This window comes from Coffea eugenioides, chromosome 11 (assembly GCF_003713205.1).
Source record: "Coffea eugenioides isolate CCC68of chromosome 11, Ceug_1.0, whole genome shotgun sequence".
Taxonomy (NCBI): domain Eukaryota; kingdom Viridiplantae; phylum Streptophyta; class Magnoliopsida; order Gentianales; family Rubiaceae; genus Coffea; species Coffea eugenioides.
In genome coordinates this window covers 43247741-43273069 of record NC_040045.1, presented here as the reverse complement: position 1 = coordinate 43273069, position 25329 = coordinate 43247741, and the positions used below count along the sequence as shown (strand labels likewise).

The window sequence follows — 25329 nt, the reverse complement described above, 5'->3', positions numbered from 1 at the left end:
ACGCGCAGGAAGGAGACGTACCTCTGGCAGCTAAGTATTTAAAATCCAAAATTCTGGCTTCTTTTGTCCTTTAGTTAGTTTGAAATTCAATAATGTCAGTTGAGCTTTTTTTTTTTTTTGGTTCAAAGTAGGGATAATTTCGAATACCTCCCATTGATTGGGTTTCTCTTTAGTATCATACCGAGAACCCTTGAAGTTTTTAAAATCCCATGTATTTCCCTTATCGGCTTGACAAGATTAGATGTCCCCGTTAAGAGTCGCGAATTGAAGCATTACCCTTGCACTCTTAATAACTATTTAAATAAAAAAGAAAAATTTTAAACCGAAAAATGTAAAACAAAATATGATTAAATGGCCATCCAATTAGTATTGGGCCGTATTTCTCTGTTAGGTGGTGGCGAGGCAACAAAAGAGGTAGTTAAATTAAATCTAGTCAAAGTCAGTCGCTTAGAAGGATTTTAGTAAGCAATTAATACTTAGGAAATTTTGTTGGACGGGTTTGAATAAGTCAAGCAACGTTTTTAGGAAGTATGTTTTAATACATGATATAATTCAAGTTCTACTCAAATTTAAAATAATATTTTTCATAGATGTGGTTTGCATGTAAATCCTAATTATAGAAAAAAGTTATAAATATGCTAGTATTAAAAAGATTAATAAATAAATGATCAAGTATCTAGAAATTGCCTATGCTACTTTTTTTTTTCCTTGAAAACACGTCTATTATGATAGGTAATAGTGGTTGAATTTTCGTAAAATTACTTGTTATCGCATTTATAATTTCTTAGATTTTCACCTTTACTTTTTAACTTCATTTTATTTTATTTTATTATTGCTATAAAGTTCATAAATAGGATAACATAAAGGTAGTATTAGAATAAAATTTTATCTCTCTTGCTTTGGCTCCAAACAAGCTAAAATGTTACAATAAATGTAAATCCAAAGGAGATAAATGAGATTTTAAGAATTTCAGAGATTTCAAGCGATATTATGACTAACGTTAGGAGAAGATTCTGAAATTATCCTACGCAAAAATTTCCTAAAGGTGAGGTGATGTCTAATATGAGGAATCCTTATCCGCATAATTAAGACCATTCCCCCATTATAGACCCGAAAAGCACAAAAAACAAAGAAAAAGAAAAAGACAAAAGCCCATACTAGCAGCAGGTTACCCAAACCAAACCTGTTCGCCGAGCCAACTTTAGGTGCAAATAATTATATATTGGCCCCCAGAAGTTAGGGGTCAATGACAAAGCACCCTCCATATTTACGAGACTTACAAATTACCTCCTATTGACTAAAGGTCAAATGTATGCGAGTAACAAAGAGATAATTATAATACCCTCATTATAGGAAATTGGCTTATGATCCTTTTAATCATCAGGGGGCAATTTGTGAGTTTCATAAGTAAAAGAGATAATATGCTACCGATCACTAATAAAAAGGAGCTGATATATTATTAAGCTTAAGTAAAAGAGAAATTTGATAGTGATCCCCAACAATAGAGGGCCAATATGTAATTAAGCTTAAATTTTAAATTCTTCCTTGGAAATGAGTGTTTTTTATTTTTATTTTTTTTGACAAGGGAATCGCTATTTGAGAGTGTGCACCGAGTAAACCCCGTCCCGTGCAATAACTCGCCAACCACACAAAGGAGTAAAATGCACTAAGTAAGCCCTGCATGACGGACGGATGTTCTAGAAGAGGTTCGAACCGAGTTAGTAGAAAACGAGTATTTTATTATTATTATTGTTCACCCTTTTTTCCCCTTTGTAAGCATTATTGTGCTGTTATACTCCGAAGAGACGTAATTTGCAGTGAAGTTTTTGCACATTAAGGAAAACAGAGGATAGTAGAATGCTACACCTCAGATGCTATTCGAGGGCAAATCTCAGAGGATTCAAGAGACCGATCTTGGCATGAATGTGATTCTTGGGCTTCTTTGATAATGTTGGGTTGAATTGGATACAGATACGTCTCAGCAGTCATTTTGGCTGTATCAACATATAAACCAATTGTAAAGTAACATGTGTAATCTGTGCTTGCCCAAGATATTTGTTTCTTGTTCTTCCACTAGCATGTTATTTTAGTCGTCCTAAGATGGAGTATATGATTTTTTTTTTGTTGGATAAGTAATATAATATAATGGAGTATATGATTTTTGTACAAGGGATTGCTGACATCAGCGTTTTGGGATGACTTGGAAGATACTTTGTGGATTCCTTGGGATAAATTTTGTACAAGATTGCTGATATCAATTTTGGACAGACTTGTAAGCTATTGCTTATCACAAACTAAGAAAAATTATACAAATTTTTTAAACAATTTCTGATCCTTATCACCCCAGATGCACATCCCTATTGGCAATCCCCAACCCTTTCTTGTTAACACAACAAAATGTGCATCACTGGAATTCGTAAACCGGGTGCACATAGACCGGCTGGTTCAAGATTCCACTCTGATTTCCCTGGAACTGGTGTGGGACTTCTCCTAATTGTCTTGAAACATGATTTCCATTGCTGTTAACTATGTTTTGATTATCGTAGACTGCATTATAAGAATTGTCTCCAAATAGCTGTGAAATTGTGCCCATGCACTCCATTTCCCATAGATGAGATAGCGAGCAAATCCTAGGGAATTTCGACAACTGTGTTTGCTGTGGTTCACAACTAGCCGCATCAGCCGTTGTCAGAGTCTCGGTACTTTGATCTTCAGCTTTGATATCAAGGGCTTTTCCCAAATTTTTCTTCTTATAAATTCTGCAAAGAACCCAATCATCCAGCTGCAACAAACATACAAAAGGGAAACGTTAGAAATTGTTATTGCTCTCTTCAATCTGAAATGGACAAAGGAGAAGAAATTAAGCTTACCCTCATGGAACCATTTTGCTTGTTAGGTTGAGATCTTGGTTCACTCAAGCGATATTCATGCATAATCCAATCAGTCTTGATACCCTTTGGAGGTCTGCCCTGGTAGAAAACAAGTGCTTTCTTGACCCCAACATATTTAGATCCACTGTAGATAGACTTGTCCGTTCCAGTGGCCTTCCAGTAACCTGAAACAGCTGCCCTATTGGGACGTACTCCATTTGGGTATTTCCTATCTCGAGGGGTAAAGAAATACCATTCATTTTCGCCAAATTCAGTTTTCTCTACATTTTACAAGATCATAAAGCACAATCAATACAAAATTGATCCATTCATCAAGAAAACATAAGTTTAACACAATATTGAAATCAGTAAGTATCTGCTATATGGTATACCAACCAGGCAAATCCCAGGGATCAAACTTATAGATGTCAACTTCAGGGATAATTGAAACGGGGCATGGCCTAGAAATAGCCTGGTTTCTTAGGTAATACACGATTAGTTCTTCATCAGTGGGATGGAATCTAAAACCAGGAGGGAGGTCAGAACTGTTTCTTCCTACCATAGTTTTCTGGTGGGGTTTCAGAGAATTAGGAAATGATTATTGCTGTTAAATCAGGAGGAGGATAGTTTTGACAGGGAATATATCACGTAGCTAGACTAAGGGGGTGCTGGTGGGAAGGCTAGGGGTTGAGGGGGTTGAAAAAAAAAGCAAGAAGAGAAGGAAAGGATTTGAAATGTTGGCAAGGAGAGGGAGTGGCCTTTTATTTACGAGGGTTTTTTGTCGCGATGCCTGGATTACATCAGAATAAGATTGGTTGTTTTGACTTGCATACCTCGTATGAGGATCGCATGCCATACTTGCTGGATGAGGCAAAATGCTTTACTCTTCCTTTCTTCTATGGATAACAACTGGATTAGAATGAGAATATCCTCTCCTATTTTGTGCTGCTTTAACCAACTTAATTAATTTCGAGTTTGAATACTCTCTTGTACTTTCTTTGATGTTACAGTTTTTTGTTACACCGCGTATTAGGATGATATAACTCTCTATTTACCTTTGCTTAGTGCTCTTTACCAATAATTGATGTCTCATGTATTAGCTAGCACTCATATAGAATTAGAACACAGTGTCCTCTTATTTAATATCCAATAATAGTTTGATGGATCGTAGGCTCTCACGGATCTTAAATGAAAGACACATATAATTTCACACACACATATATATATATATATATATATGTGGTGTAAGAAGGAAGGATTGCAATAGTAAAAGTGTCCTATGATATCCAAAGCCCTTAATTCTAGCATGAGTTAGTAATTTGAAAAATTCCTCTTTTTCATTAGTCTCAGTCAGCAACTTTGCTGGAGGGACAACAGAAAATTTAGACTTGTAGCTAGGACAAGGATGCTATTTAGCTATTTTCTTGGTTCTTTCCTTGTGTACGGATGAAATCACGCGTGACAGTTCTGCAAATGGGAGGATTTAGTCACATTTTCTTCTTCATTTGTCGGATCAAAGCACTTTGAATAAATTAATATCTTCTTCCAAACCGAAAAGCAATGAATGCTCAGAATAAATGTTGACTTTGTGGTTCCGGTGCAGTTAGCTATTTTCACATTTGTTCACGTAAAGTTCAAGCAAGAAAATGTCCAGGAGCAGAGTCTTCTTGAAAAGATAGTCGCATGCTATGCCAGTAGTAAATGCTAGTGAAACAGGTTTATAATCTCATTGCCAAGCTCTGCGACGAATCTTTTCATGAAACTAAAAAACTCACGACTATAAGCTCAAAAATAAATTAAATGATTTGGAGGTAGCTGAAGGGTTGAAGGCTACTACTAGAGCAAGTTCTTCAAAGTTTGAGGCAGCATATATATATATACGGCTGATTCCCGGGTACATTTTTGTACCATATATAATATACCTGCAGCTTTCTTGTTTCACAAGCACTATTCCTGCATCTTGCATGCTTAACTAACTGTGTGTAAAGCAAGCAAAATGAATACGCAGAGCCGCGTAAGCCACTGTATAATTTGCATTCTCCGGTCAATAGCGTGAAGGGTGTACATGGCTTTCTCCTCGTTCCTACTCGAGGAAGTATTCAAATCTTGATTTGTCAATTGAAAACAAAAAAAATCAAGAAAGGACTCGTGTGTTTATTTTGATGAATTCAATTAGTCTACTTCTCCGGAAGTAGCTATCAGCCCCCACTTCGCGAGGCGACACGTGTCCATCCCAATGGCGTCTGGACAGAGATAAGCATCAGCTGAGAATGGAAGCATGCAGTTGAGTTCTTGTGGTTCTTATCTGCCCACCTCAATCACCAATGGGGTCTTCCATTCCATTCTTTCTACTGCCAGGGAGACTTCACAGACTGCTACCACTTACTTCTTACTAACCCCTCAAAACTGAAACTGAAGATTTTTAACCCTGTAACTTCAAGCCACGTGTTAGGGTTTGATCATTTTGGATTAACATCCCATCTTATTCACACGTGGTACCGTACGACATCAGTTGAGAAAGTAAGCATATTTAGGTGAGTTCTTGTTCGTTTTTGCTAATATAAATATGCAAATTCTTAATTGTACCTTTTGGCATGTGCCGAACAAATGCTAAAAGTCAAGAAATGAGTATTTTTTTTTTAAAAAAAAAAAAGAAAAAGAAAAGTGCTACAATTTGTATAAAACTTAGTACTCGATCGCTAAGAATTGTATTGATACGTTTATTAATGATGAATGGATACTGACATGTTGAATATTGATGATTGATTTTTGTATTTTGCCCTACTGAATAATCCTATATTATTATTAGAGAATTGAGCTAAATTAAGCTCATGAAGAATATTCTGTGAACTTCAGCCATAAAATAGTTTGAATCATATACTACTGCAAAGATACTCTCTTGTCAATCACTAGCTTAAATTATCTTTTAATAATCCATTAATAGTACGTAGTTGTTGTCGTTTTAGGGGCTTGTCTTTATAGACTTGCTCATTTTTTCTAAGTACCCTTTTCTTTTTGAAGTTTTTCTTGACTGCTTATGCACCACATCAAGGGACGATCAATGTATATACTTTAAAAGTTGATCTAATTAATGAGTGTGTTTGGACAGCCAATTTTTTGGCCAAATATATTTGCTGACATCACCATTACAATTTTCAATACACCTTTTTATCTTCCCAATTACTTTAACAATTTTCAATACACCTTTTTATCTTCCCAATTATCTTCCCAATTCCCCTGCAAAACTTTAACATATTTTGGTTTTTGGAAAAGCTTCTGCCTTTTTCTGGGGTGAAATATGTGATATGTTTCCTTGAGGAAGATCTGTCACTGGTTTAGATCTGCCATTGAATTTTTCTAGAGGTTTAGAATATCTTTAAAGATGATTAAAGAAATAATAAACTTGATTCCTAGATAACAAATAAATTAACGAAAGTGAGAATTGTTCCAAATATTGAAGCCATCCTTCGTCCAAGCTATATGCCCTCAGTGATGCCAAAATAGAAAAATAAAATTTCATCATTTAACTTCAAACATTGACAAATACCACCGCAGAACAGTTCAAAGTTGTACGAGTGGACTGCCGTGGGATGATGGGATTAAGGGCCATCTGACTTGTAATCGTCACATACAATGTATCCGCTAACACAACAATAATAATAGCGTATACTAACACGATAAACATATAAAAAAGATAAATATGCATGCTCAAAGAAACAATGGTATTCCTTCACATTTTTAGGGGATTACTAAATTCAATCCGAAAACAAAAAATACAGAAACAAAAATAGTCATCCGTAGCAGAAATAGCTCTCTACAATTAATTATATTTGCAATTGTAGAGAGTTCAAAATAATTGAGCCAAAAAGGGCTTGATGGGCTTATACTCGGCGCGCACGTTACTGTCCAACTTTTGATGTGTCGAATTTTCTTTTCTCCATTACTATTTTTTGATCAAAAGATCCAGCCAGTTTTTCCACATAGTACAATTACTGAAGGAGCTATCATCCCTGGTTATGGGACATTTTCAATAGAAAGTTTTATACAAGTGGAATGTTTTCATTAGCTTCAACTCTATGGCTGAAAGAATCTGCAGCATCTGGCTTTCATTAGGTGGAGATTGACAATTTCAAGGAGGAGGAAACAGCTGAAATGATTTGGACTTATCAATGATGTGGAACCCTTTTTATCTCGTGACTGTTACATGGGTTCTGGCCTTCTCAATGACGTTGTGTTCGGATGTTTTATTTATTTATTTATTTATTTTTTTGGGTTCGAATGTTTTCAGCTATCAGCTAATTTTTTTTTTCATCCTAAATCGTCTTTCTTCCAAGCATTAAAGAATTGTACAAAATTTTGAATCTCTTCAAGAGAATAATTACGAATTATTTTCTTATTTTTTTTCTATTTTAAAAAAAAAGAGAGAGAAAAATTACTTTATTAATCTAATTTTGACAAATAGATCGATGGGAAAATAAGCCTCCCCATCTTGAAAATAAGAAAAAGAAATGTAAGCCTTTTATCTTATGCTTATTTGTTTGTCAAAAATTTTTTCTATAGGCTATGCATCTCTCTCTCCCTCTCTTCTCTCCATAGTCTATACGTCTCTTGAACAAGAGAAGAGCAAACGGGAATCGCATTTGACATTTCTTTAGACACAGAGACTGGTAGATTGATATTACTATTCCAACCATAGTGCTCAGCAAATCTTCATGAATTTTATTTGCGCATGCAAACTTGAAAAGCTCAGTAGATATATATATAAAGTGTGTTTGGACAGCCAATTATTTGGTCAAATATATTTGCTGACATCACCATTACAATTTCCAATACACCTTTTTATCTCACATACATCACATCACAAAAAGTGCTACAGTAAAAATATTTCAAATAACTTACAATCCAAACACACTGGCGGAGCTAGCTTTTGGTTTTGAAATGAGGTCAAAAAAGTCTTCAACTTCTCTGAAACTTTCGAGGAAGCATATATTTTATTTTTCAAATTTTTTCTAACAGAGAAGAGATGGGACTTTAAAAAGTAAGTTGGGAGGAAGCACATATTAATGCATGGAGTTTGAATTGAATTCATGTATTTGACACTTCCCCTATGGCCCAAGTATTTAACTTGTTCCCTCCTATGAACAAGAAAATGAATCAGAACAAACAGAAACAAAAAGGCTGCTAGTCAATCTAGTATTCTAATACGAGACTTTTTCTTTCAAGTGGCTTAAATATCTAAAATTACGTACCACATTAATGTCACGTTTTTCATTCTTTCTCTTTGAATTTTTCTTTAGAAAAAATTTCTGATGGCCGGGGGGAAAAAGGTCAAGTTTTGTAAGTATAAAATACAATCATCTTGAGATGAGGCAAAAATGAAGGGAGACAAAAACGAGGAGTGCTTCAAAATATTCGGCAAAAAAGACCGCAAGGAATCTATATATATATATATATATATGAAAGTAACTATTTTAATCAGAGTTGTTTCTCACTCCTACGTGATATGTCTAATTGAAGAAAATTAATGGATTATGGGTCACTTGGATTTTACCCATATTTAATCCTATCCGAATTACATTATATGCATAAAAATTCTCTCTAATTTTAAAATAAGTTTAAAAAATAACTAATCTTATCTTAATGATTTCTACTTTCTATCTAATTATTTTATAAAACTACGGTGAAACATTTTTTAAATCACAATTATTGAAATCTTACATGTTCCATAAATTACTTCCTTTAACCACCATTGGTTAGTATTCAAATTGATTAGTGTAAAAAGAAGAATTAATCGTGACACGGACAGATTTATCAATATTGTTGAAAACTGAATATTTATTGATGAAGAAAAATGGATTGCTGGATCTTTTCTACTTAATTAAATATGAATATATAGTTTTAGATTTATGGCCATTATAAAAATTTAAATTATCTAAAATAATGTTTATAAAAAAGAATATCTACTGAGATTTTAGTATGGGGTATATTATTTGATGTATACTATCATATTATAGTGAGAGTATGCAAACAAATTTTTAAAAATTAGTAAATAATTAAATATTTAGAATACATTAATTTTTTAAAGTTAATATGAATGAACATGTAGGATTGTTGTTAATTTTTATAATTAAGAAGCAAGGTGAAGAAAATCCAGGAGAAAAGTAGATCAAATCAGAACAGAATTGGTCTGTTAAGGCCGGTTTGTGGAGAAGAATTATTCAAGTCTTGCTGTATGAATAGAAAGTTCTCTCTTTCTTTCATATATATATATATATTTTTTATGTTGCTCTTCCTTTTTTTTTTTTTTTTTTTTTTTGGTGTCAAGGGTCAATCTGAATAGCTTTATTCGCATTGATTTACTACTTAGATTTGTCAAAAAAAGAGACTCCAGCGGCAGGAATCACGGGGAAAAATAAAAAATAAAAAATCTGGTTTACTATAGACCGACCAATAATATTGCAAAATGGGATGTTATTGGATAATGAGCCGCAAAGTATTTCTATGACGTAAATTGTTTATGTACAAGAAGATTATTTCAATACGTTGGATTGAATTCGTCAAAATTAACCTAGCTTGGACTATACTTTTTACTGCGATTTATTTCCAATGGGTACTTATCGTGTGGCCTGAAATATCAAACAACATTTTTAAAAACAAAATGAATTTGTTTCCAATCTGATACACATATTTAAGTTGGCAACTTTAATCTTCACATAGCAAAGCTTTGAATTACCAGGTAAATATATTTCAAGATTCCCAAATTGGTGCATAATCTTTTGCATGACCAACAATCTTGTGCTTATATTTGTTGTAAACTTGAGGATTTGGATTACCAGGTAAATGGTGCAACCATGCATGGAATTCCTGTATGTTTTGCTCTTTGGAAGTTATACACCAAATTTCCTAAAGGATGTGCTACAAATTTGCCCAACCTCATCCTCAAATCTCGCCACAGCCTAAAACCAACCAACAGGAAAAAAAAAAAAAAAATCATCCAGTGACCTGATGATCATTGTGATTAATTGTCTGCATTTTTTCAAAGATATCTACGTTATCTAATTGCAAAGCACTGATTTTGCCAATTGAAATAGTAGCCAACCTCAAAATCTTGTTCAGCACCAGACTTAAATCCACTATAAAGCAGGAACAAGATCATCCCGTTAGTGGGCTTTTTCTGCTTTTCCTATCTAAACTTGATATCCATCATCTCCTGAGCTCTAGTCTAGACTCTCTCGTGTTTCTTGATTATCATTTGACAGCCGCCTGCTTACCTCAGCCCAGAAAATGGAACAAAGAGAAAGGAAACAAATCCATTGGCCATTTTGAAATATAACTACAGTGAAGAATCACATACCAAGTGCAATCTAGATATGATCTCCCTGAACCAGATCCAATAAACAAACGGTTAGATAATAAGCTCATGAAAGTGACAATCTCAACATTTGTTTTCATCAGTTTCATTGTTTTAAGAAAAATTACACTCAAGAGATAACAGGAAGTGCTCAAGGGAAAGTTGAACGAGTTTAGGCTGTAAAGAAAAACTTTTGGCTTCAGCATTGTTCATGAAGTGCCAAGCTGAAGCAGAGTCCTCAATGCTTGTCTTTTCATAACTTTCCCATAAATCCCTCTTCCTAACTTCATTGCTCTCTCCATTTCCATCACTCCACCACCAACTTTACCACTTCTCTTCAATCCTTTCATCAATAATTTCACTACTCTTTCATCACTTCCAACTGCATCTACAACGCTATCCACCAGAGTCTCAATTGGTGGAATCCTTCTTCCCCATCTCCTCACTGATCTCTCTGATCCAAAAGCTTCTGCATAGGCTTCCCAAAATGATGCTCTCAGGTAGCCCTTTCCTTTCCCCCTCACCAACCATCTCTTCATACCCTCTTCCAATTTGTAAACAAAAGCTCCCATATCTAGTCCTTTCCCAAGAACCATTGCAACCTCTCCCATTTCTTCTTTATGACACAAACCTTCCTCGAATTTGCACCTCCTGCAGCTACAACTAAACCCCCAAATTTCCACCATATCTTTTCGGTTCCTTAATGGCTGGAACACATCAAAATAGGCAAACGTGAGCTCTTCACCTGCCTTGATATCCCTAGAAGCATGAATTAATAGGTGATCACCAATGTGCAAACGCCTCACATTGGGCTCACATGAGTGATTGATGAAAGAAGCTAATAACCAGAGCCCAACCCCATAATAACGACTATTTTCACCCAAAACTTTCCCAGAAATTGCACCTTCCACAAAGGAGTTAACATCCAATATGCTTGACAACTGCTCCACATCAAGGTCATGATTGGAAATGCAACTGTCCTCTGCTTCAGGTCTAAACAAATCTATCTCAGGAACCACCCTATCATTTTCATTTTCACCTGTAGACAGCAAGCGAATCAAGATTTTGGTTATGCTGCATCTTCTAGCTGATTCAATCACCTTATGAATGAAATTCTTCCACATAAGCATTTGTGCATTTTCACCCGAATCTTCAGGGGAAAAAATGCCTCTCTCAGTAGCAATTGCTTTGGTTACCAGCAGCAATGTGCCACTATCAATATTCTTTGTAGCAAATAAGCCACGCCCACTAATCTCAGACTTCTTGATCTCAACGCCACCAATGTACTCGGCCAGTTCTGGCATTTTTCCGCGAAATCCACTGAGAATCCAATCAGAAAGATCAAAAGATCCAGTTCTTGAAAAAAACTCCAGTTTCTTGCATCTATCTAAGTAATCATTAAGAGTTTCAGAATTGGAACTTGCCTGAGGATCAAGATTTGCTGCTCTGAAGCAATCCAACGCAACCCCATATCTATTGAGATTGAACAGAATCTTGCCTTTGCAAAGAAGAGTCTTGAAATGGGCACTTTCAATTTTCAGAGCTTCCTCACAATCTTTTAGAGCTGCTGCGTATTCTCTCAGGCGAAACCGGGCTTCGGCTCGATTTGAGTAGGCTAAACACAGGGATTTTTGCAGCTTTTCTTGATGAAGTTTTAACAGATGGTTTTGACAGAGCAAAATAAGGTTAGAGTAGGCCTCTATGGCCTCCTTCCATTCTTCTCTTAGGAGTAGCTCTGTGGCTTTGGATCTCAATTGCTGCATCTTGGCCTCCTCTTCATCGATTTCTGGTGATTCGTATTCTACCTCTATCATCTTGATTCTCAGTTGTTTCACTCTTGATTCTATCTCTTTCTCCGGGTGTCGTGTAGTGAAGATGAGGAGATGAAGAACTTGGGATTTGAATTTAAGGAATTGTAACGGTCATGCTGCCCCGATGTTTCACTTTTACCTTTCCAAGTTCGATTCCCACTGAAACTGTAACGGCTATTTCGGTGGGGTCTGGATTTGTTAAGCTAATATTAAAAACAGGGAACTGTTGTAGTACTAGTAAAGGAAAGCAATTTATGTCCAATAATCCAACGTTACGAAGTCACTTCCACTTGAAATGAGGGCAAATTGCCGATTAATTTCTTTAGCATCGTTACACCATATTATACTATGTCCATTCAAAACTTTTTAGTAAGTGCATAAAATTGAAGGTATTTAGGAAATTTCATATATCGACGATAATGAAAATGTTACACTCATATCAGCAGAGGAAGCTTTCCTTGCCCCGGAAGGAAATGCTCATGCACAATTATAAAGCTTTCATCACTGCTGCCCAGTGAACCGGTACCAATCAGCTGCCCCACAAATCTTTAACGATTTCGGACAAGTTACAGACATCACAATTCTGTCGTATAAATCTGGATCCAGTGTCATTTAGTATGCTAGGGAATCGAAAAAAATGAGATAGGAGATTGGAGGAGTTTCCCAGTCTTAATCCTCGATCATAACTCCAGATACAAAGTGAAGCGAGGGTTGCAGCCAACGGCACTGATATTTGAACACGCTTGCAGTTGGTAGCCGTAAGGAAGGTTAGGCTCAAATTTTGGCATTTCCAATAATGCAATATAGCTGATGCAACATAGCCCAATCTGCGCATCGAAAACTTATATGCTCAATCTGAGAAGAATCCCTCCATTCTCTGATTCAATTGTAATATGTCTCTGCACTGAGTTTTAAGGACCCCAAATCGGTTAGATGGCTCCCACCTTTGAAAGCTCGAGTATGACCGTCTCTTCTTATCTACTCTGCTGCACCATCAACAGAAGGAATGCTGAAGTGTAGTACCCACTGGCACTGGGTTCTGATGAATGGGGTGCAACTCCGAGTTCTGATAATGGGTGCAACTGAGCCTACGAATTTATCATTTTTTTAGGAGATACATTCCATCTCTAAATTCTAACTTCTCTTCTGCAACCAGACCATATAAGAAGCTCTGTAGCTGTTGGAGCGATTTGTCATACGGAGGATCAGCTATGCAGAACATCTGAAAAAGTAATTTGTTGAGCATGGCAATTTACTACTTATATCTGTATCACAAACCTTGTTAGATGGCAAAGAACATGATTACCTTGAGAGTATTATGAATCCGGTCCAGTGCCATGCTGCCAAAATTGGTAAGCATACCCGTGATAAATTTCTACAATCAAATTCAGCAAGGTTAATATGAATGTACGTGACTAGAGAATATATATAGTACCATCTGAAACAAGATAAGCATCACTCCATTGGTGCAGGATACTGCAGATCTTTTTATCATAAAAGCTACTGGAAGAGATGACAAGTTGGAAATATAGGGTAAGTGCAGTGGACAAAAATATTTCCTCATAAACAAAACGGTTGCTGCACAATATTGACTTTCATGATTGAAATACAAATTTAGATTGGAAGAATCAGAAAGAAAAAGATTAAAATGCAATCTGAAAAAGTGTTGCTCTAAGTTGTGACAAATCTGCAAATAGAAAATATACAAACCACCCAAAAAAAGAAAAAGAATAGCTAGTTATACACCTCGTATACAGTCATTTCTTTTCGCAGCTGATCCTCGACTGAGGCCACTGATCTTTCCCCATCATCATCACCCACCATAAGTTCCTCAAAGCTTCCATTGCTAGGACCAGCTTTATTATTGTCAGAAACAGCCTCCACCAGAGTAAAGACATGGCTACTTGCATCCATGCCCCCTGATTCAGTGAGAACTCCCTAGTTGTACCCAAATAGAGGAACTTATCACAACTTTTAGCCTTGACAGTTAAAATGCAAATGCTTATATGGAAGACTCACCCCAGAAGAGCGATATATTTACCTATAAGATTATTTAGATGCACTAAGGTGCTTGTAAACAGTAGGTGTAGAGGCAGAGAGAGAGAGAGCTAAAGTTTCAATATTACTGAAATTCAGTTTTAATTGCATAATTTCAGACTACAAAAATGCAGCTTTGCACTCACTATTATTGCTACACTAGAGATTCTAATGGACCGCTCCTGCTTGTTTAGAAGCTCTCCAAATGCCCATATTTATTAACCTTGGTTTGTTTCAAAATTCCTTCGGGCATACATGAGTTACTGATCAGATACTTGCCGTTTCTTTTCCTTTATCCTCTTTACCTCTAATCAGAAACAGAAAATCTTCCTCAGTGTAATTAACACGTTGGGTAACAGGTAGCAGGAATTACTGAAGAGCCAGATCATGTAAAGAAGGATCACAACAAAGTGGCAGTTTTCAATCTCTACAAGGTGAGAGGACTTCCATCAAATACACACACAGACACAGAAAAAGAGACTTTATCATGCCTACCACAAACAAGGTTAAAAAATCTTTTCCTCATGTACAAGAGGATCACCTTGACCAAATTTTTTACCAAAGGTTAATATCTTCTTACTAAGAAAAGATTGAGCAAACCTAACCTTGCTGATCCAGAAACTAATTCTCCTGTTCAGTACATCAACAGGTACCCCAACAGCAGCAGCTAGATCCTTGGAGCTCCAACTGAAAGTAAAAGATCAGTTCTGCTAATCATCTCAAAATTTTTATTCATAATCAAGATCACAAATAAGTGACAGAAATTCAAGAAAGTTTAAGACTTTTCCCAGTTAACCTTGTATGATCTTGAAATTGCATGATAATTGAAGCCTGTAGAGGAGTGACAGTGAATGGCACTTCTCTGTTTCCAAATTGCAACTCCAACTAAAAAATATGTGGCAATGACAAAATAGTGAATGGATGAGGAAGGCAGAGAATGAAATATATAAAGAATCATCTATATACTACTATTATAGTGTCATTTAGTCTAGGATCGACAAACCTTTACAGTACCAAGGTTTTTCTTCCAGAGTAGTTTACGAGGAGTCTTAATTTGATTAAACCACTTAGCATAATCACTTAAAAGCTGGTCCACTGGCGCAGGTAAATTGACTGTTTCATCCTGCAAAATCTTTAAGAGTCATAATTCGTAGAGCAGGAAAGAATTATCATGATGAAGCAAAGGACCACAAATTCAGAAAACTGATGGCCATTGGGGTCATAGCACAAAAGATTACTATTCAGACACATATGATTCATTGTATCATCTTCATTTTCAGCTTCTAATTTTCAATCTAACATAGTGGATCATAAGTCTCCTTTGGAGCAAATAGGACTTGACTCTCCTTAAAACTTTCTTGTTAACCTACTGGTGGTAAAAATAAGTAGTAGATAACACTTCCTTTCATAAGTGACAACATCTGAAGAGTGTTACATAATTTTGTAGAAACTAGATCTCCAATAAGCCGTTAATTGATATAACATCAAATTACTATCTATGCATAAAATCGAATAGAATGAACTTTGAGAAGCTGTAGTCTTTTCATTCAGATAAAATGCTCAAACCATTACAACTCTTGCATGGAGTGACAAAGGGAAAAATCACAACTCTTTTATTCCCAGGAATTAGTTTTGAAGGTTGCATCTAGAAAATCGTGATATTCTTTATTCAAGGAAGAAAGACTTGGAAGTTCCATAATCACAATTGGCAAAAATTTGACAGAAGCTATATGCAGATGATTGAGATGAAATATCAATGATGAAGTTGTTACATAACCTGGATAGGTGGCCAGAAATTTGACGATATGATTGTAGCACTGAGAACATCCAAAGATTCTTCATGCTCCTCTTGCTCTGTAATTGTCATGACAGTTCAACTTGTAACTGGAGGAACTCTTAGATATATTTAATGTTCAATATCAAAGATGTCTTATTGAGGGTTGAATTATACCCACAAAGCTACACGAACAAACAAAAGCCATAAAAATTTTAACCTGCTTGAGGTTGCTGTTTAATAGTTGCTTTTATATTCGTGTTGGTCCTTTTGGAATCAATCAGGTCATTGAGCATGATTTCACACCGTTGCATGCTACTCTCACCAAAATGAATCTGATCACACAAAGTGAAACATGAATATTTACACCCGAAACTAATGCATTACTAGAATGAGCCTAACAAGAAGGTAACAAGAAGGTACAATCAGAGGAGTCATGTAAACTAAACAGTGCCAAATTTTCAATCATACACCTTCAAGAGTTCCAAAGTGCGAATCTCCGAGTCAATTTCATAATCATGTTTGTTGAGAAGCTTTTCTGCCAGCATAACACGATATTCATTTACCAGCTGATCCTTTGAACCAATAATGCTAACAATCATTCCAAGTATGTCAACCTTCCTTCTATTTCTGCTTCCCTTTAATGGATCAGCCTCTATTGGATCAGGTTCCCAACTTAGCAGGTAAAACATTAAGGAAGAAAATTTTAGATGTTTTATGCAACACAAGCTTAATAATAAAAATAATAAACAAATTTGTTAAACATGCTGCACAACAAAGCAATATACCACTGAGCATTGATCCAAGCTTGCTTGTCATCAATGTTGATATCATCATCAGTACATGTATTCTCATGGCTTTCTTCATCTCTATTTAGTTCTTCAAGCAGGCTATCCCCATTGCTCCCGGAAGCACTGTTACTTCCACCAGTCCCATCAGTGAGCATTGTAACAATACATTTGATGGTGTCCTTTCTACCCTTGAGGTATTCCCGTATTGGCTCGCTAACTGCCTCAAGAAAAACACCTGCTGGATCTATTGTTCGAAGGGCTTTAATAGTTGAAACATATTGGTGTAAGATATCATTTGTGGAGGCACCAGCTGTTAATAACCGATATCGTAGTGAAGAAATAAATGAATCAACTAGCTTTGTATGTTGCCCAGTATAGTTGAGACACTGCTTGAGGTCTTCAATAGCAGGAGCACTGTAAAATTGTACAATACAGTATCCATAAGTCAGTCCATGAGCTCATCCATATAAAAGTCAAATAAACTAATCAAAGATAAGTTTTGTCCAAGGCCATTACACTTCCTAGTTAAATCCTTAAACCTTCCTCTCTCCTATGTTCTGATAGCTTCTACTGCTAAAAGTAGCAAGTGCAAGTACACCATTAAAAGTGGAATAGAAAACCATTGCAAGCTAAAAAGAATACAGTTAATGTATTTATTTGCTTTTATTGTCTTATAACAATCAGTGGTGCACATTTCTGATACAAAATCATCTTCAATCACCAAAATAACTAAAGCATGTAAATGATACGAATCTCAAAGGTAGAACTCAAGTATCTTTTACTATTGCATAAGATGCTTGCCACATTTTCAGATTGTATCAATTCAACACAATTCGAAGCCTAAAAGGCAGAGATTCTGTTGATGCCTATAAGGCTGAGACTACAGAGCCCAACTGCTGAACCTGCTATCAAAGATCAACCCCAAGTACAATATTGATCAATTAACAAGGGCCACTCTGCCAGAAATATCTCACCTGATCAAGATCAATTAAGCGGTAGCAATCTTGAGCTCAAAATGAACCAGAAGGTGAAAATCCAATTAATTTACTAATGTTATGAACTGGATGTCAGTGCCAATTCAGTGCCTTTTCCATCAAATTTCAAATGTCAACTAAAACATCAACAATGCTTTTCAAAATTTAAAGAGTGGCAGGTCTGACATGAAACAAACAGGACATCCATTCATACTCCGAGTTGATAAACTTTCAAATCCAAGCTATGAAGCAATAAGTTTGATGAGATCAAACCGATGCCTGAAAATGTAAAAATAGGTTCATACCAGGCTATATTGGCAAGAAAACAGAAGAGGTGTGGTTCACAAGACTGTCTTTTAAAAATCTCGACATATAAAAGGTATGGGAAGACAGTCACCTGTCTGGATAATCCACAATGATATCAAACAGCTTGGCTATCCTTAGATCTTGCAAGGTTTCATAAGCAAAATACTCTAGCCGCAACTGCCATCTAACAAGTCCCTCAGAAGGTTCTTCACTTCCAAAGTAGCATGAAGAAGGCCGTGATGCTAATGGTGATTTCAGACCAGAGGAATGGCTGGCATAATCAGTGGAATCACCAAGGTATGCAAGAAGTGCATGCAAGAACTGGAGGGGGACAGCCTGCACAATATTACCACTTTGTTTGAGCCTTAGAGGTGTCGAGTTCAACACGGGCCGTTTCCCGTTTATATCTAAAGTGGCAAAATTCTGGAACTGTGCATGCTAAAATCAGTGTTTTGACTCGTATCAATTAAACACGTCACTCTTCATTGCTAATGCCTCAAGAGTTACATAATATTTTTAGTCGTGTCCAAGTTTGAATCTCAATCAATGAAAAGGCAGAATCTTGCTTTATCAAGATAATGGGAAAAAATAATCAAGAAAAGGTGGTTTTGATATGTTAAAAATGCCACATTTTCCATTAAAGAAATCCTCATGAACTAAAAGAACTTGTTCACAAGCTTATGCAGTTACCTGTATCCACCCTTTAATGGACTCCAAAACTGAAGTCCGATAATCATCACCAGCAAGATCTTGTACTTTAGCCTGTCCAAAAAAGAAATAGAAACACACAGAATGAAGGGGAACCTCTAACTTTCCTCCAGAAACAGAATTCTAAAAGGTTAGACATGGATAATGGAATAATAGTGCAAAAAGTATTCAATGCGGAAATATTCCGTGTAACAACTAGTCACCTTCAAAAGGAAATATATTGCTGAAGCATATGCATCTTCAACCATAGATGTCAAGCCAAGACTCCTAAGATTGCGAACTACCATCCCAATATTCTTTACTAACTTGTTGTTCTCTGAGAACCCTCTCTGGTGATGGCATCCATCAACATCCATATCACCACTACGAGAAACAAGTTGCCTTTTCTCATCAACATCCATGTCGTCTTGAACTTTATGTTCATTTTCATTCTCATCGTCTTCCTCCATAATTGTACTCAACTCCTCCAATCTTCCCTTGAAGTACCAGTGCAGTATCTCTAATGGCATAAAACAAAAAGAGACCTTAGCAAATAGAGATTTTACAACATGTTCAGACACACCAAGGTTTCAAGAAATGTTTAGGAGCTTGACACACATATATCCACAGCCACCACCCAAACACACGAGAGAGAGAGAGAGAGAGAGAGCAGAAAAGAAGTCCACAATTTACACGTTAACCAAATAGACTGAGCTAAAGATGGAGCACGGGTATGTCCAGAAACTTCAGATGGAAATTGATGATTTTGACGCTTTCCTCGCTTCATCATTTTTTCTCAAGGATTATGCACATGAGAATAATTGTTTATATACTGGATCGGTGCAATCTAATCAAGACATTAACTCTACAAGTTCATAATAGTAACTTCAACTTTTACATTTGAAAGAAAGCTCCCTCCCTCCCTCCCTCCCTCTCTCTCTCTCTCTCTCTCTCTCTCTCTCTCTCTCTCTCTCTCTGACTTTGTCTTGATTTGTGTGCACAATACACATGCATGTAAAGAGGCATGTCTGAGTCAAGTGAACAAGTTAATAATCAAGTGAGGAATACATACCAGGAAAGTGCCTGGGTAGACTTGTCACTAGAACAGAAGACACCATCAGTTGATACTTCGAGATAAGAGGGACATTCTGGGCATCTGATTTAATTTGACACTCGGACTTAGTTGCTGACTCAGAATGTAAAGCGTGAATCAACATCCATAAGCACTTCTCCTGGTATTGTTTTTCTGACGAAATTTCTTCCAGGGCTTTACATAACACTTCCTGAATCTCATCCCTTTGTATCTGATTTAGGAATTATCTTGTTTAGTTTCAAGCTGATTAGGTACAAAATAGAATAAACTGTGCATCAATCTGCCAACACATCATATGTTTCACCATACAAGAAGAAAGTAGTACAGCTTCTTGCATCTTGGAATAACAAATTACAATGCTAACACAGGAACATCATTACGCACTGGTTCACCACAAACCACAACTCTTCACATAAGAACACAAGAAAAACTCACCTATATAATGAACACTAGATTTTCAAGCAAAGGAATATCTTTTCATACCCAACATGCTCCGAATCAAACAATGCTCAGACATTCATGCATACTCACAGGATCATCATTAATTTCAAGAGCTGCAACATTGCTGTAAGGCTCAAAATGACTCCAAAACCTCGTCGCTCCATTTTTCTCAAAAATTTCCTGCACCGTAACAATAAACAAAGCCTCAACCTTCAGAAGTGCTTATTTGAAAATAAATTACCTATTCTTTTGCAACATTTGAAAAATACAATACAGATTTTTCTAATTTTGGTGGAAAATGCGAAAGCAATCAATTCACCTCTAATTGAAAACAAATAAAGTACCTCAACAGAACGAAGGAAATGCTGCTGGACTAGAGACTCGAGGCCGTACTTGACAAGTATCTGAGCTTGAGAAACAAACTCCGAGCCAAAAGACAAGTTGCCGGCACCAATAAGAAGACCCTCGGAAGCTAAGCAAAAGCGGTTCCAGCTCTCCACCATTTCATGGATTGAGTCCTCGTTCAGTGAATCTAAAACCGCTAGATTGCATGCTGCCGACGACGAATCCACCGCCATTTGACGAAAAGATGAAGAAATGTGCTTTACTGATTAGAACCACACAAACCCTAATTTGAAGTATTGTGCTGCATAAATTAATGATTCGTAGATTTGAATTTACACATATAGATAGAATTGCTAAGTCAGTCAGAAAAATTTAGAGGATCAGTGACAGAATTTTGCCGCCACTTCCATTTTTTTTTTTCAAAACAGTTAAGTTGAGGTTGTTTTATACGGAGTTGACTGTCTATTTTTAGCAGAAGGGGAAACAAATCCCATGGAAGACCGGTGCGGTGTCGTTTCCATTGAAATTAACTTCCTGTGGGGAAAATGCATTTTTTTTCTTTTTTTTATTTCTCTTGGCTGAGGGACAGGTGTCACGTAACTTGGGGCTGAAATTGGCCTTGATTATATAATATGGTACTAAATATTATCCAAACTTATGATTCTCTGATACGAGTAAGAACTAACTCTTTTGAATTTAAAAGATCCATACAAAAAAATATGGTTTATTATCGTTTGGATTAAACTCACTCTATGGAAATGCCTAATTCTAGTTAGAGATATAAATGAATCAAATCGAACTTGACTAGTATGGTTCGAGCTAAAATATGTAAGTTCGAACTCACTGAATTCTTTAGCTTTGCACTCAAACTCGATTCAATAGTTATTTTAGCTTACTCGAACTCAAATCGAATGAGTCTCACTCAATCAAGTTTAAACAAGTTCAATTAAGCTTGGTCGAGTTTAAGTATTGTAAATGAATATTTTATATTATTTTTGGAATATGGGACACAATAGATATTTTATAATAATAAAATATTACTCACATAGATAAGGCACGATTAAGTTTAACAATTCGACTGGCATATAAGTAACACAATAAATATGTCTATCAAATAAAAAATAATTATCAAAAAGTGCCATTAGCACACTATCAAGCCCAATAGTGTGTGTATTGGTTTCGTATGGATTAGATCTCTTTAGACTTATTTTTCATAAGTGCGTGCATTGGTTTTGTATGGACTAATTTTATGTAATAGTGTATATGAAAAAAAATGTTATTGTAGTTATTTATTAGGGTGTTTACCGAATTTTTAATATTGTTGGAGTAATTTTTTAAAAATAAAAAGTATGATCCACCATTACCACCCATTGCCACCACGCCCTTTCTTCTCATCTCTCTCTCTCTCCCCCCACCCCTCTCTTTCTTCCTTCTTCTTCTTTCATTTTCCTTCCCTTCTTCCTTCTCCCTCCGCCCCCCCCCCCAACCCAACCCAGATCTCCTCTCCCCTCCTAGTCGCAGCTGTCTAGTACATTTTGGTCTGTAAATTGTGTTCTCAAATTTTGATGTGTAAACTTGAAGGAAGGATTAGGATTAGGATTGATTTTCAAAATTTAATCTTTAAATTTGGAAGATAAGCTTTGAGGATATATAGGAGCTTGAGAGTACAGAGAAAAAATATATAGTTATTTTGATACATAAGTATATATATGATATGATTTGATAAGAGCATGGTTAAAACAAGATTAGTTGTTTTTTCAAAAGTTAATTTTGATAATAGAAGGTAATGCTTCAACATTGCATATTTTAGTAATAGGTAAAACTCATATAACTCATAACTCGATAATTTTCTCCAATTAGCTGTGTCAAGAGTCTAATTAAAATAGTAACTTTCATACATATATATATATATATATATATATATATATATATGCGCGCACAATCACCAGTAAATTTAAAAAATGACACCAGATTTTAATACCAAACCGCCTCGTCATGCTTTGTATGTAGAAAGGTATATATAATTTTGAAAAGTCGTTACACTTTTCCGCACGCTTCCTTCACTCACTTCCGAATCTGCCAACGGCAACGCTGGAGCTGACTCAATGAAGTCCCGAGGCGACGGCGAAACCACCACCAGCAACTCCAACTCAAAGAAGATTCTGCTGACGTCACTCTCAGCAATGGTGGCTGAAACCTCGACATTTCCGATCGACCTGATTAAAACCCGGCTCCAGCTCCACGGCGAGCGTCAGTCAGCCCTCTCGTTAACCCCTAAACCCACCAGGGCCACCACAAACACCTTCAAAATCGCCTACCAAATCCTCCGCAACGACGGCCTTTTCGGGCTCTACAATGGCTTGTCCCCGGCAATTTTAAGACATCTATTTTATACTCCTATCCGGATTGTGGGTTATGAGCATTTAAGGGCCCAAATTCGCCCTTCGGACCATCCACTTTCTCTATCGACAAAACCAATTCTTGGTGGCATTTCTGGAGCAATAGCTCAGGTATTTACTCTTTGTTTTTCTTCTAATTTATTTTGATAAAACTTTAAGCATGTCCATTAGAGACTTAGAATGAATACTTGGATTAGTTGAGGTTTCGATGCTGCTAATTTCATTGTTTTCCAATATGGCTGCATGACTAGAATGAAGAAATGGATGATTAAGCTTGTAAAGTCGCTACTTTTAGTTTTCCTCTTTTTGTTAAAATTATTTTCCAATGTGCCTGTATCTGTGAAAAATGTGGATTATGTAAGCTAGAAGCTGGGTTTTTTTTTTGCAATTATTCCAAATGTGCCCATATGACTGAAGAATTTGGATTAATAAGCTTGCAATGCTGCTTGAATTCATTGCTTTGGATGTGCCCATATGACTGGAAAGAGAATTTTGGATTGAGTAATCTTGTAATGCTGTTTGGCCGTTGTTTGTGCCATGCTTGTATAACTTGAACGAAAGTTTTGGATTGGATAAGCTTCTATTGCTTATTGTTTCCATTATTCTGAACTTCTTGTATGATCGGATTGGGCATTTTTGGGTTGAATGAGCCTTTAATGCTGCTTTTTCTTTTTCTTTTTTTCATTCTGAACGTGCATGTATGATTAGTTGAAAATTTGGGTTACATGTGCTAGTAATGCTGCTTAATTTTGTAATCTTTAACAAAAATGTTCCAGTATCACTAGAATGAAGGATTATAAGTAGTATGCTTGTAATGCACGTAGCAAGATTATGATTTCATTAACTAGGGGGAATGCTTTGTTCTTTGTTGGAGTTATTTCTTGTTTTGGCAAGTGGCGACCGCTTCAAAATGCACCATGTAATGAGGCATAGAGTTTTTTCTTTTTTTTTTTCCAAAGTACAACTACAAAATTTTATTGATACAGAACCGAAAAATATAAAACGTAGCATAGGGTATCTATACATCAATGAATCTTTACAAATATTCGCGACCCAGAATTCTATGCAATTCATCAAAATCTATCAAAGCACTTATGGGAAATGCCCCATTCAACAATCAGCAACCAATTCTGCTGTCTTTGGCACATTTCTCCATGAGGCTCCTATATACTGTATGGTTTCAATTTTCTGACCTACCATAGCCACAACAGATACATTTCCACTTTGGAATAGCACCAGATTTATAGGTTTCCAGACGAAGGACACAGAGGCAGCTAGAGCAAGCCTTCGAAATTTATCAATAAAAGATGTAGACATCCAATGCTCACAAACCCAGGACAATTCCATTGACCATGGCAGGGGTCCCCTGAAAACTGAAACCATTTTTAGAATTTTCTGCCACACTACAGCTAAAAGAGGAAACAAGACATTCAAAAATGATATGGCTCATCGATTCCTCCACACCACCACACAACACATTCAAACGTACCACTTAAGCATCCCCACTTCCTCATTTTATCCTTGGTATATAGTCTGTTCTTGCATAACAATCAAAGAATGAATGAATGAACCCCTTTTCCCACACAAGTTTATGCCAAGGGACTTCTTGTGATGGGATAAGTTTTCTGAAGTTCTTTCTATCAAACCCAAAATAGTTTGTCTTCCTTGCCAAGTCTCTCCTGTTATTATTGCTGGTTTAGAAGGTTTTTTGATTAGATGTTTACTCATTAATACTTAGATAGTGGCCAGCCCGGCTGACCTCATTAAAGTGAGGATGCAAGCAGATACACGAATGGTGAATCAAGGTCTCAGGCCCAGGTACCTGGGGCCATTTGATGCTTTATACAAGATTATTTCTCAGGAAGGATTTGGAGGACTTTGGAAAGGCGTCTTCCCAAATGTGCAGAGAGCCTTCTTGGTGAACATGGGAGAATTAGCTTGTTATGATCATGCAAAACATTTTGTTATACAAAACCAGATCGCTGAAGATAATATTTATGCGCACACTTTATCTGCCATTATGTCTGGTCTTTCAGCAACAGCATTGAGCTGTCCTGCAGATGTAGTTAAAACAAGAATGATGTACGAGGCAACTGGTGTCGATGGGAAGGCAAAATATCAGAATTCATTTGATTGTCTCGTCAGAACTGTTAAAATTGAAGGATTTGGCGCACTGTGGAAGGGATTCTTTCCCACATGGGCAAGGCTTGGTCCTTGGCAATTTGTGTTCTGGGTTTCATATGAGAAACTCCGCCAGATCGCAGGGCTTTCCTCATTCTAACGAGCTCATGTCAACAAATTAACTTAGTAGTCTTCATAGATGCACATTCCAAAGCATCAGCCACTATTTTGTCTTCTGATCTTAGTACATGGATGCTGCAGTTTTGAACTTTTGATCACCTTCATTTTTTTGTTTTAAACGGTTTTCATGAGCAAAGGTCAGAAACCAA

General features: G+C 36.3%; 4 protein-coding genes across 5 annotated transcripts; 1 reads left to right on the top strand and 3 right to left on the bottom strand.

Moving 5' to 3' along the window:
* Positions 1 to 2196: 2196 nt before the first annotated feature.
* LOC113753816 (NAC domain-containing protein 2-like) lies at positions 2197 to 3573 on the bottom strand. Its single transcript, XM_027298065.1, has 3 exons — positions 3267 to 3573; positions 2871 to 3151; positions 2197 to 2782 (listed from the first exon to the last, which is right to left on the bottom strand). Exons 1-3 carry the CDS (start codon positions 3430 to 3432, stop codon positions 2405 to 2407), a joined length of 825 nt encoding a protein of 274 aa, XP_027153866.1. The 5' UTR covers positions 3433 to 3573; the 3' UTR covers positions 2197 to 2404.
* Positions 3574 to 10297: 6724 nt separating this feature from the next.
* Positions 10298 to 12159, bottom strand: LOC113753734. Its single transcript, XM_027297967.1, has one exon. It carries the CDS (start codon positions 12033 to 12035, stop codon positions 10431 to 10433), a length of 1605 nt encoding a protein of 534 aa, XP_027153768.1. The 5' UTR covers positions 12036 to 12159; the 3' UTR covers positions 10298 to 10430.
* A 140-nt stretch (positions 12160 to 12299) lies between these two features.
* On the bottom strand, positions 12300 to 20871 carry LOC113754447 (anaphase-promoting complex subunit 2). Of its 2 annotated transcripts, XM_027298857.1 has the most exons (16): positions 20480 to 20871; positions 20226 to 20315; positions 19674 to 19905; positions 18826 to 19121; positions 18605 to 18676; positions 18006 to 18250; positions 16632 to 17048; positions 16317 to 16518; positions 16064 to 16178; positions 15847 to 15923; positions 15073 to 15192; positions 14866 to 14954; positions 14675 to 14756; positions 13779 to 13970; positions 13339 to 13407; positions 12300 to 13254 (listed from the first exon to the last, which is right to left on the bottom strand). In XM_027298857.1, exons 1-16 carry the CDS (start codon positions 20711 to 20713, stop codon positions 13132 to 13134), a joined length of 2655 nt encoding a protein of 884 aa, XP_027154658.1. In that variant the 5' UTR covers positions 20714 to 20871; the 3' UTR covers positions 12300 to 13131. The 2 variants fall into 2 exon arrangements, with proteins under 2 accessions (XP_027154658.1, XP_027154659.1); XM_027298858.1 differs by lacking the exons at positions 20226 to 20315; positions 20480 to 20871 and adding an exon at positions 20130 to 20198.
* A 1684-nt stretch (positions 20872 to 22555) lies between these two features.
* Positions 22556 to 25329, top strand: LOC113754102 (mitochondrial uncoupling protein 3). The gene is made up of 2 exons (XM_027298442.1): positions 22556 to 22990; positions 24618 to 25329. The coding sequence occupies exons 1-2, from the start codon at positions 22586 to 22588 to the stop codon at positions 25158 to 25160; spliced, it is 948 nt and encodes a 315-aa protein (XP_027154243.1). The 5' UTR covers positions 22556 to 22585; the 3' UTR covers positions 25161 to 25329.

Excerpts from the sequence above, each read along its gene's own strand:
- LOC113753734 (XM_027297967.1), bottom strand. The coding sequence starts at position 12,035 with ATGATAGAGGTAGAATACGAATCACCAGAAATCGATGAAGAGGAGGCC.
- LOC113754102 (XM_027298442.1), top strand. The coding sequence starts at position 22,586 with ATGAAGTCCCGAGGCGACGGCGAAACCACCACCAGCAACTCCAACTCA. Across the intron at positions 22,991-24,617 it reads TTTCTGGAGCAATAGCTCAG|ATAGTGGCCAGCCCGGCTGA; the intron begins GTATTTACTCTT and ends ATTAATACTTAG.
- LOC113754447 (XM_027298857.1), bottom strand. The coding sequence starts at position 20,713 with ATGGCGGTGGATTCGTCGTCGGCAGCATGCAATCTAGCGGTTTTAGAT. Across the intron at positions 15,924-16,063 it reads TAAACAGCAACCTCAAGCAG|AGCAAGAGGAGCATGAAGAA; the intron begins GTTAAAATTTTT and ends TGACAATTACAG. Across the intron at positions 14,757-14,865 it reads CAATTTCAAGATCATACAAG|TTGGAGCTCCAAGGATCTAG; the intron begins GTTAACTGGGAA and ends TTTTACTTTCAG.
- LOC113753816 (XM_027298065.1), bottom strand. The coding sequence starts at position 3,432 with ATGGTAGGAAGAAACAGTTCTGACCTCCCTCCTGGTTTTAGATTCCAT. Across the intron at positions 3,152-3,266 it reads TGATCCCTGGGATTTGCCTG|AGAAAACTGAATTTGGCGAA; the intron begins GTTGGTATACCA and ends TGTAAAATGTAG. Across the intron at positions 2,783-2,870 it reads AGCAAAATGGTTCCATGAGG|CTGGATGATTGGGTTCTTTG; the intron begins GTAAGCTTAATT and ends TGTTTGTTGCAG.